The following is a 12,515-nucleotide window of genomic DNA, read 5'->3' on the forward strand; positions in this document are numbered from 1 at the left end:
TTATGAATATCTTTGTCGTTAATAATAAAGAATATTCGTAAACTTTGTTCATCCAGAAACTGAAGTCAATAATAAAATAGAAGAATTTACTTGCAAAAATGGCGTTAATTGCTAATGACTGTTTTTGAAAAAAGTTTTTTTTAAAGTACTAGAGTGCCTTTTTTTTCATTTACAAGGTCTAATAATTAGCTTACAGTAAAACTATAAGTAAAAATACATAAATATGTAAAAACAATATCCCAAAATACTTAAAAATACGTAAAAAATATTTTTAAAAAATAATAAATACGTGAAAAATATATCAAAACACATAAAAGTATGTAAAAATACTTAAAAAATCATATAAATACGTACAAAATATGTTTATACATTTAAAATACATAAAACAACATAAAAAACTATATAAAAACATAAAAAAATACATAAATACGTAATATATATATATATATATATATATATATATATATATATATATATATATAAACACGTAAAAATACTTAAAAATACATAAATACATAAAAATGCGTTTATACAGTATATATAAATTTTGAGGAAATATGTTAAAAAATCTCATTATTTTTGGAAAATTAATGATTTGGCTTCATGAACATGTCAAAAAGGTTAAAGTGGAGAAATTCGCCGGTTTGTTGGGAGTTTCTATTAAAAAATTTTAATTTTGGGACTTAATTAATAATTTTTCCAAAATAATGAGATTTTTTTGAAGATTTCCCTAAGAAAAATTAGGTTTATTAGGATAGTTATTAATCAGTAAGTTTGGCAGTTTCTAATAAAAATCATTTGCAAGTATTCAATCGAACAAATAATAGATTGAGCTCAAAATACAGAGCTCTGACTTGGTTACGTTATTGTAATAAAAAAATCGACTACTAACGTAAATATTTTTTCAATATGATCGTGGAGGTGTTTACAAAAGTAAAAAATATCATCAAAAAAATACCGGTAACACAAAAAGAATTTGTCTATTCGAATTGAAAGACAATTATTATTTGGTAGATAATTGTTGGTCCTTAAAAGTGATTTGTGAAATGCATAATCATGAGTCTGTCTTATATTTAGAACGTCATCTATATCCAAAGCGTTTTTCTGAAAGTGAAACCAACGAAATATTTTATAAGAGAAATATGAAACCAAAAGATATATCATCTACATTAAAATATCAAAATATAGAAAATGTGTCTACACTTCCAAAAATATATAATGCAAGCCAATAAAAATAAAAAAGGAGAAAAAATGGAAAAACTCAAATGCAGGTGGTTATCTTTGTTTATCACGGTCGTAGAGATACATCAACAAATAAGCTTCAAGATTTATTTTTTGCTCGTTGAATATAATTAAAGATGCGGTATGCATTCCCACATGTAAATTTTATGTATGTTACATACAAAACAAACATGTACAAGACGTCCCTCCTTGAAATTTCACCATTTTGTTATTGAATTAGCCATCAAACTATTATTTATTTACAATATTAGCCTAGTGGTTAAATCAATAAATCACAATTGCTCAATGGAAAAGACGATGAAATAATAAAAGCACACCGTGTTTCCAAGTACTTTCCCCTGGTTATCCTCTAAGTAAACAATACAAAATATAATAATTTAATCAATGGAGAAAATAAATTAAATGGTTAAAATACAAGTGTTTTTCTATATTTTTCACTAACAGATATTTATTTCATCTTGTTCCATAAGTAAACCATACATAAATGCATTTCTACAACGCATTAGGTACCTAGAATAACAACACACTTTATCTCAATTATCACTTTAAGCAACATACTTTCCTAACCAAAAATTATATCACAAACATATTACAACTAATCAAATCCAAATATAAAGCCGCTACATTTCACTTCCTTTCTCAATCAAACAAAAACAAACAACATTATCAAATGATCAATACTACAAATTTGTTTTTTTGAAAAATTTGCTACATGCACACAAGTAACAACATTTTCAACAACATCTACATTTCATAACATCAAAACACGTATATGGTACCGATTTTTGCTCTAGCTCAAGTGCGTTTGGTAGTTGTTCCATTGCATATAAACTTGTTCTTGCACAACAAAAGTTGTATAAATTTCGACATGCACCTTTACTAAATGGATATACTCTTTCGGGAAGCGCTCTACATATTAATTCATAAAAGTGTCAGATTTTGTTTCTTTTTGACTTAATGGAATTAATGTTGATTTGACATAATTCAGAAAGAACAAATTAATAAAGCTAAGAGGAAATGAAGCTTCACCCATTAAGACTGTGTTTGGCGCGCCACAGCTAGCTTGTTTTTCAAGCTTTTTTAAGTTGTCATGTTTGGCAAGCCAAAAAGTAGCTTATAAGCTAGCTTATTAAAAAGCTACTTAGAGTAGCTTTCTAGAAGCTTTTTTAAAATTTTCCAAATATACCCCTTAATTAATTATAGAAACACATTCTTTTAAATGTCCTTTTATGTCTTTCAGCTAGTTTTACCAAACACCATTTTTTATCAACTAACTTTTCAGCTATCAGCTAGCTTTTTATTTAACAGATAGCTATCAGCTAACAGCTAGCTTTTCAGGTAGTAAGCGAAACATAGCCTAAGTCCTAACCTTTTTCACAACTTTGCCCCCATTTTTCACTTTACCAAATAATAATAATAATAATAATAATAATAATAATAATAATAATAATAATAATTTAATGGACTAACCTCATATATGGTATACGCCTTCGTCTCACCAACTCATATGTGGTTTGATTTGTCACAACTAGATAACTGAAAAGATTAAAAAAAAAAAAACAAATTAGTTTTTTTATTATTATTTCCAATGATGGAGGGTATTCTCGTCTTTTGTTGCTATTTCTTTTCTTGCATTAAGCTTTGAAGAGATTAACTCACCTATGGAATAGAAGGAGAAGGAGAAGGAATATCAATGCAATTGACAAGATAGACAACAGTATAATCATGATCACATCTACCAACCTGAAATAAAAAGAAAAAGGAAATGAACATAAAACATTGAACAACAAAAATCTAAATTTTTTAGGAGATTTTTTTTTCATCTACTTTTGTTAAGATGTAAATGTGGTTAAATAAAAGGAAACCATACCAAGCCTTTTCTATGTGAGTTTGTAAGTACTTAATATACAAAACTCCAGTCCAAATACTTAAAGCTGTTTCTTCAAGAATATACCACCTGTCAATTATATAACCAAAAATAAATAATTGTAAAAAAATAAACGAAAGTATTTCTTGCATTTAACATGTATAAACTAGAATTGCAGACCAAAATCTACAGTGGTTGCCTTGGCCAATACATGTTCCTAGCCAAACACAATGATGATCAAATTGAAGAACACATCTGTCACAATCATGGCAATGTTTTGCTCTTGGAGGCTGCAATCAAGTTACAATTTTTTTAAGAATTTTAGTCTACAATTGAAGTTTCATTAAAAAAAAAAAACAATTAGGTCATATGAAATTAAGATGCAAAAAAGAGAGATACCTGCACAACACTACAGTATGAACATGTGTAAGTCCTGAAATAAACAGAAGATGTTAGTAATTGGTTCACTTACTAATTTTGCTATACATTTTGGTTGAGGGACTAAATTGGAAATTTCCATATAACCTAATTGTAAAGAAGAAACTTTTCTTTTAAGCAAATGAAGAATGGATGAGAGAACAAGCTTTCTAGGGCTTTTTGAATATGAGAATGAGAAGGGCATTCACGTCTTTCGCACAAAAAGAAATGCATGACAACATGAATTAGATAAGAATTGAGATTCTTCTACCTGACAGATGTTCCAGGTGGATACATCTCCATCACCATTTTTGTCCAATTCATTGGATTATTCCCTAAAAGATTTTCTCCAAATTGGTTGTTGTCAATAGTCACAACTACACTCCCATTTTTGCTTGAAGCAGGTTGTCTTTGCTTGATCATTTAACATCATCAATAAACAAAGAAAGATACCACAATTAGATATTGTCATGCATTCATCATTTAACAATTCAATGGAAGTACTTTGCTGTTTCTTGAATCTAACCCTCCTTAAAGTTGGAATAAGTGCTTACTTTGAGATTTCTGATGCTCTTAATGAGGCTTCTGTTTTAGCATATTCTCTCATTGCATCAAGCACATACCTAAGTATGTATATAATTGTTATACAGAAGGATAAGATTGTATATTATTAAATACATAATATAAGTTTATCATCACATACCCTGGAGAAGAACCAGATGTAAAGAAATACTGAACTAATGTAACAACAACCAACAACATATACATGGATGTGTACCTGTAGAAAAGAGGTTTGAGTTAAGGTGAGTTGTGAATAACATGAAGAATTTTGAAACAAGTGAAGAGAATGTTAAGTTTTTAAGCATCTATACATGAGTTATGCCCTTAACTACTTCCCAAATTTAGCTAATCTTTCAAAGTCTAATGAAACAAACATGTAGATAAAGTCATAACAAAGCGAATCAGTCAGCCCCTAATTATCACATACAATCTTCACAAAATCAGTAACAACAATTTTGGTTTTCGAAGCCCTAAACAGCTGAAATCATATGCAAAATACCAAATGACCCTTACTTAGGTTATAGTATAAAAGTGTGTACCCCAGTGAATCCGTCTCTGCTTACCAAGGCTGTTGTTTTGATTTCTCTATCAAATCTTCATCCAATATGAAAAGAAAACCAACGAAGATTACATGAAGCATCACCAACGCCAGTTTCATACACAACGTAGATCTTCTAACTGCGATCAGAATTACCACAAATCAAATTTGAAGAGTTGAATGTATGACAGAAGGTATGAGTATTACCGGGATCGGAGAGACAGGGGAAGATGTTGAAGCATCGGTCGGAGAAACGATCCGATGTGTCACGAGAGAGAACGCAACAACCCATTATCGTCATTCGAGTAAATGACCTGAAACAAAACCCCCCCAAACAGCTTTTAGCTGAGCTTATGATTATTGCATATCAGGAACACTGCAGCAGCGTTTTGGAGCAGCTCGGAATAAGAGGAGAGTTTAGGATAATCGAAAAGCAGTCGATGACGCAGGTCAAGATTGGGGAAGAGTAGGGTCGGGTGGGGTGGAATGGGGGCAGGTAGGGATGGATGGGGGCAGGTTTACTAATTGGATAATTGTATTTTTAGTCCCTCGTTTATATATTTTGTTTTGTCTTATTATATTTTTGTAAAATTATGGATTAGTTCTTATTTTTTAGAAATTTAATATATTTTTGTAAAATTATGGATTAGTTCTTATTTTTTAGAAATTTAAAGAAATCAGTAGAAAACCTGGTTGCGTTACGCCGTGGATTCGAATAAACTGTGATTAACATTCAAAAACTGACACAAGTTATTCTGAATAAAGATTTGGCATGTTACATAATTAAGCACAAGTGTCTTTATGTTGTTCTTTCATGCTTGCTCATAATCACACAAACGAAAGCGTAAGTTGAATGTAAAATAGTTTTCGGCCTAATCAAAAAACATAACCACATAAACATGTTATTTTTACATTTAATCAAAGTAGGTTGCTTGTTTTGTTAAAGCAGATCAGGTGATAAAAACTCAAAAATATGAAAATATAAATACACTTCCTTTTCATGCTCAAAATCATAGTAGGTGACTGCAAACCTAAAAAATAATAAAGTACATTGCCCTTTCCAGAAAAAATATACCATCTGACAGAAAACCAAACATTAACACCAATGTTTAAAAAATGCCTCCTTTTTTTGCCTTATTCCAAAAAAAAAACGTAACATTTCAAATAAATATGTAGCTACAACTGAAATACAAAATCTAGCAAGATCAAATGTACTTGTTACCAGAAAATTAATGAGTGTCCAGGATCATCTGCAGACTGATGGTCGAAAGAACAATTTAAACACTGAAAGATATGTTAAGAGCATGTACCCTAGAATTTCAAGGTAACTGGGATAAGCATTTACCCCTGGTAGAGTTTTCCTACAGCAATAGTTACCATTCAAGCATTAAGATGACACATTATCAAGCTTTGTACGGACAAAAGTGTCGTACGCCGTCTTGTTGGCTTGAGGCCAGAGAGAAGCAGTTTATGGACCCTGAAATAATCCATGAAATTGTTGAAAAGTTAAAAGTGATTAGAGAAAGGATGTTAGCGGCTCAGGATCGCCAAAAGAGCTATGCTGACAAGAAGAGACGACCAATGACATTTGAAGTTGGAGATTCGGTATTGCTCAAAGTCTCACCGTGGAAGGGACTTATGGGGTGTTTGATACAGGGAAATAAGTGCAGGGAAAAAGAATTGATTCATTTTCTCTTGTTTGGTTAATAAAAAAAAAGTAAGGAATTGAGAAATAAATCAATTCCTTTTCCAACAAATCCATTCTCTATTTTTAAAAGGGAAAAGAGAGAAATGACATATGAACGCGTGATCGAGAATCAAAAGAAAAAAAAAAGCGGAGAAATCAAATTGCCCCCATTCGAACCTCATTGCCTGCAATCGATCAAAAATTTTCAAAGATTTTCATGCAATCGGCCTACGTAAGTAATCAAAAACAATCTTTTTCTCCCTACATATTACGATACATATGATTAAAGTCGGCAGTACATAGGATCGAAGTCACGACTGTTGCTCCATTCACGCATTATTTGTAGCTTCTTCTTGGGCGATTTTGGCACTATCCTCTTCCAATTCAAGGTGTGATTGTTAATCTTGATATCACTTCTTCCAATTAAAGAATTTTGTTTTTTGAATTGTGTTAAAATCTTGCCAAGATCGATTCTCTAAACATGTTTTACTATTGCAGATTTTTTTTCCAGATTTTTACCCTACTTTGATCGATTCTTTAAACATGTTTTACAATGGAAATTGTTTTACTATTGCAGATTTTTTTTTTGAAATTTTACCCTACTTTGAACCACCATAAAAGCTTCATACAAGCTCGGAATGATGCAATTTTTTTTCAAACTATACTCTTTTGTCTTGTCTATGTTTTAGAATAAAAAAACAGCTTAAGTGGTTAAGTTTTAGTTGAGTTATACAGCCACAAACAGGGGTTGTTATGATTGTTGTACGATATTTCAACACTTTTTATAAATTTTGTCCAACTTTGAACCATCATAAAAGCTTCATACAAGCTCGGAACGATGCGATTTTGGCCAGGATAGGCTAGGATTAACTGAGGACCGGGGCAGGGATATCATTCAGGAGGAGGTTGTCTCTATTATCCGGGGGCAGATACCGGAGTTGTTTGGGTCTATCAAGACCGTTGTGATGGAGTTCTTTGATGAACGATACGCTGCTCGATCTGAGACTATTGTTGTTGCAGCCACCACAGCCGTTGCTGGTGCGGGGATTGGCGCTGGGAGGGCTTTCCAGTACCGGGACTTCGATAATACGAAGACCCTGGTGTTTGATGGGGTTCAGGACCCGATCATTGCCATGAGGTGGCTGTCAGATGTTGAGGGATGTTTCTTTACTTGCTCTTGCCCAGCTGACCAGAAGGTCAAGTGCACTTTAAACCTTCTTCGGTCTGGAGCGAAGGATTGGTGGAGATTGGTGACTAGCTCGTACTCTCCAGAGCAGAAAGTTGCCGTGACTTAGGAGCAGTTCTCTAAAATGTTCCGTTCAACATATGTACCGCTGGTGGAGCGGGAGAGGTTGGCCTAGGAGTACTTGGATTTGAGACAGGGGACTGAGTCGGTGACGAAGATCACCAAGATGTTTACAGAGAGAGCCATGTTTTGTCCTGAGTTTGCTACTTCCGAGAAAGCTCAGATGACCCGATACTTGAGCATGCTCAAGACAGACATCTGCCAGTTTGTGTCTACGCAACACTATGGTTCACTGGTGGATTTACAGGAGGCCACTAGGCGGCGGGAGATCGAGATAGAGCTCCAGAAGAGGGAGCAAAGGCATGCCCCGGTGCAGTCCCAGCCTGCGGCGAAGCGGTTCAAGGCCGCTGATGTGAGATATGGGAGTCAAAAGGGTCGTACTTGTGGGAAGTGCGACAAGGTCCATGATGATGCTTGTCGGTCTTCTTCTGGATGCCACAAATGTGGCAGGCAGGGCCACATTGCGAGGGACTGCCATCAGCAGGATCCAGTACCCAGTACCAGGATTTGTTATCACTGTGATCAGGTGGGAAATGTGAAGGTCCATTGCTTGCTTATAGACCATCGCATGCTCCAACGCAGACTACTCTGAGGATCACTGACGAGAGCCAAGGCAGGTCGGAGCCCTCGAGGGCTCAAGGTCGCGCTTTTCAGCTCACGACGGAGGAGGCTTGGGCGGCGCCATATGTCGTGACGGGTATGTTTCTATTTATTGTTCTGTCGATTATTTTATGGTATGCTTATATTTATGATTTTGTTAGGTACCTTCCTAGTGAATTCCTTGCATGCTCTTGTACTTTTTGACGCGGGTGCGATTCGGTCTTTCGTATCTCAGACGTTCAGTAAGGAGTTTGATATGCCTATTGGGGAGTTAGAGTATCCGTTGCGGGTTTTTATCGCTAATGAACACGAGGTTTCTGCATCCAATATATATTAGGGTTGCGTACTGGAGATCTTTGGGGTGCCTTATCTGATTGATCTGATCCCTATCCCCATGGGGGATGTATGTGTGATAGTAGGGATGGATTGGCTGAGCAGGATTGGTGCCATGATCGATTGTAAGGGCCAGCGAGTAGTAGTTCGAACCCCAAGTGGGGGAGAACTGGTTATCTATGGGGTGGGTAGCAGAGTTGGTTCAGGGTTTTTTTCGATGACCAGGGATCGACACTAGATTCAACATGGGTGTGCGGGTTATCTGGCTTATGAGGTTGATACTCGGGTGAGGGAGCAGGTCTCGGTTTCAGATGTGTCAGTTGTTAGGGAGTTTGCCGATGTATTCCTGGAGGAGTTACTCGGTGTGCCTCCCGAGAGGTAGGTTGAGTTCAGGATTGATCTAGTGCTAGGTCCGGCTCCGATTGCCAAAGCGCCGTACTTCTTGGCACCACCTAAGATGCAGGAATTTTCCTCTCAGCTTCAAGAGCTGTTAGGCAAGCAGTTCATCAGACCGAGTAGTTCGTCGTGGGGAGCGTCAATACTGTTTGTCAAGAAGAAGGATGGTTCACACTAGATGTGCATTGATTATCGGGAGTTGAACAAGTTAACGGTGAAGAACCGTTATCCCCTTCCACGGATTGATGACCTCTTTGATCAGTTGCAGGGTGCATCTTGGTTCTCCAAGATCGGTCTGAAGTCTGGATATCGTCACGTGAGAGTGAGAGAGGATGACGTGGAGAAGGCCGCGTTCCGGACTCTTTATGGGCATTACGAGTTCGTGATGATGCCATTTGATCTCACCAACGCACCATAATGTTTATGGATTTGATGAATCGGGTATGCAGGTCGATGCTCGACCGACCAGTTATCGTATTCATTGATGATATATTGGTATATTCTAAGACCAAAGAGCAGCACAAGGAGCACCTCCAAGAGCTTTTGGGAGTACTGAGGCGGGAACGACTGTATGCTAAGTTCTCGAAGTGTGAGTTTTGGTTACGAGAGGTCAAGTTCCTGGGACATCTCGTTAACCAAGACGGGATTTTGGTCGACCCGGCCAAGATCGAGGTCGTGATACAGTGAGAGGTTTCGAAATCTCCCTCAGAGATCCAGAGTTTCTTGGGTTTGGTGGGGTACTATCGGAGATTTATTCAAGACTTCTCCAAGATTACGGTATCTCTCACTCATCTGATGAGGAAGGGAGTGGATTTCTGATGGGGCCCTGAGCAGCAGACTTCATTTGAGACTCTACGGCAGAGGTTATGTGAGGCCTCGGTATTGACCCTTCCGGAGGGAGTCGAGGATTTCATGGTATTTTGTGATGCATCCATCATTGGTTTGGGGGCGGTTCTCATGCAGAGGGGACGAGTGATTTCTTTTGCTTCACGACAACTGAAGTCGCATGAGGCACAATATCCTACTCATGACTTGGAGTTGGGGACATTGGTGTTTGCACTAAAGATTTGGAGACATTATCTTTACGGGGTCTGTTCTATGGTTTACACGGATCACAAGAGTTTGCGATATCTTATGGACCAACTGACCCTGAACATGAGGCAACGCGGGTGGTTGGATGTGGTCAAGGATTATGACTATGAGATCCTTTACAATCCGGGTAAAGCAAATATGGTAGCAAATGCCTTGAGCCGCAAGTCGGATGGATCTTCAACACGAGAGATATGTATGAGGATATCCATTGATTCCCTACTTTTAGATTTGGTCATAAAGGCTCGGGCATAGGTGTTGGGTTTTATGTACTATAACACTCCTATGGTGCACATACAACCCTAATGCTTTGGATCTAATTTTTATCTAGTTATACATGCAATAAAAATTATCCAAAGCATGAAGCCTACAACTAGAATACAATTGATATATGAACCATAAAACTAGTTAGAATATTACCTCTTGTTGTAGCTTATTGAATTTGGCCTTTCAAGAGCTTAGCACCTCAAGTGTGATGCCTCAAACGGTTCACAACACACCATGAACAATTGGATGAATATGAGAGATAGGTTTGGAGACACAAAATCGGCTAGGTCTTCCTTTGAACTCATAGGGCCGATTTTAGGCTTAGGGAAATACATATATAGTGTAGAATTCCAAGAGTCATATGAAAACCCTAATTCTTACACTTAGGCTTATGATCCAATGACTCATATGGACTAACTCTTCATGGAAACTTACATAAACTTATTCCATCATGGATTAGTAGCCCAAACCATATGCATCACTGATTTACATAATCAGTCCCCATTAATTTAATTAGTCTCTTTTGATCACTAAATTAATTCCAAATTAATTCTTGATCAATACTAATTAAATAATATGATTTCTCAATTTAATATATTATACTTATAATACATTAATAAATCACAAATAACCTCTTTCTCAAATATCCATCCTATCAAATTGCCCTGGTGAATGCAACCCGAAATGGACCACGCTACTCTCGGGTCAAGTACATACCAATTATAGTTATGGGCTTAGACACCTAATCCAACAGTCTCCCACTTGGATAAGTCTAATAACTATAACTGCAAGTACGACTTAAAACCCGACTAGCAATCGTAGCTCTCAAAAAGCCGCTGTCGAACTCTGATGCGTCCATTAGATAAGGGATCATATATTCCTCCATTCTAGATATCGTATGGACATGAGACATGGATTATAATCATTCTCCCTGTCCATGTGTTGTTTCCCGATTTCCGATTTATGACGACCGACTAATTGAACAAATCAAATCAGTCCATGCTTGGCCAAGTGCTTAGGGTTGTCGTCACTAAATCATCGAGGGGCGCACAAATATCGCTTTTATCCCTCTTAGGGTAAAAGGAACGGATAAACTTCGACTCATATGCTTTCTCTATTTACTCATCAAATCGCACACAATGATACGTTTTATAACACCAAGTTACTGGTGCGTTTACATATCATCAATGTGCAACCGACTTGTAAACTGCAACTATATGTCTTCGTTTGAAGAATATAAGATATTATCTTCTCACAATATCTCGTGATGAAATCCATGAAGTGATTGAGATGATCGTGGGTTTAATCCAATACTCAAATCTTATTTCAGGAGTACTCATGAACACTATAGCAAACTTGTGCTATGTCTAAACACTCTAGACAATCTACAGACGGATTCATGATAGTCTTGCCTCAATACCTACTTCCAAAGTATGATCGACTGTGGATAGTTTGAATAATCTTATTATTCGGGAAGTCAAAACATGCAAAGTGAAACACAAGAATAATCGAATTCAATATGGTCTCAAAACTTTTGAATATAAATAAAACACATTTTATTTAATCACCATATTGATTACACATTATTCATTGTATAATGTTTCGATTCATCAACTTAATACTTGAATTGAAACAATAGTTATTGTAACACCGTAAATTTCCAAACAAAATTTTCATTTTAAAACCATATAATTCTCATAACACATTTCACAAAATCTCATTTATTTAATTTACAAAACGCATCTCCATAATTGTTTGATTAATAATCCAGGATCCTCAAAACATAACTCTTTCGCTGGTGTGTACAATCAAGTCGGCGTCTTCTCGCGATCCTGAAAAGAACCTGAAACACATATCACATAACACTGTAAGCACAAATCTTAGTGAGTTCCCCAAAATACCACATAGAACACATTAGCCACTCGAGGCTATAACTCTGTAAGACCCTCCGGTCAATGTGTCTCAGTGGGACCCTCCAGTCCCACAACTCTGATGGACCCTCCGGTCCCACAACTCATTGGACCCTCCGGTCCTAACTCTGTAAACTCTGAGTAATACACAACATAAGTCACAAAGAAATAATACAGGATATCACAATACACAGATAAGCACATAAGACATCTCAGTCACACAAAAATACCACTCATGGTAAAGTATAGTGAGAAGACTCACCTCGGATGATGAACAGCCCCTATAAATGTTGCTGCTACAC

General features: G+C 36.2%; 1 protein-coding gene across 1 annotated transcript; it reads right to left on the minus strand.

The window, feature by feature from the left end:
* Positions 1–1,844: 1,844 nt before the first annotated feature.
* LOC145108819 (DHHC-type zinc finger family protein) lies at positions 1,845–5,117 on the minus strand. Its single transcript, XM_079045910.1, has 11 exons — positions 4,833–5,117; positions 4,651–4,765; positions 4,230–4,304; positions 4,081–4,149; positions 3,798–3,935; positions 3,509–3,542; positions 3,290–3,399; positions 3,113–3,199; positions 2,902–2,985; positions 2,713–2,778; positions 1,845–2,151 (listed from the first exon to the last, which is right to left on the minus strand). Exons 1-11 carry the CDS (start codon positions 4,924–4,926, stop codon positions 1,977–1,979), a joined length of 1,047 nt encoding a protein of 348 aa, XP_078902036.1. The 5' UTR covers positions 4,927–5,117; the 3' UTR covers positions 1,845–1,976.
* Between the last annotated feature and the right edge of the window lie 7,398 nt (positions 5,118–12,515).

Source organism: Lactuca virosa, chromosome 4 (genome assembly GCF_052849685.1).
Source record: "Lactuca virosa cultivar CGN04683 chromosome 4, Lactuca_virosa_CGN04683_v6, whole genome shotgun sequence".
Classification (NCBI taxonomy): Eukaryota; Viridiplantae; Streptophyta; class Magnoliopsida; order Asterales; family Asteraceae; genus Lactuca; species Lactuca virosa.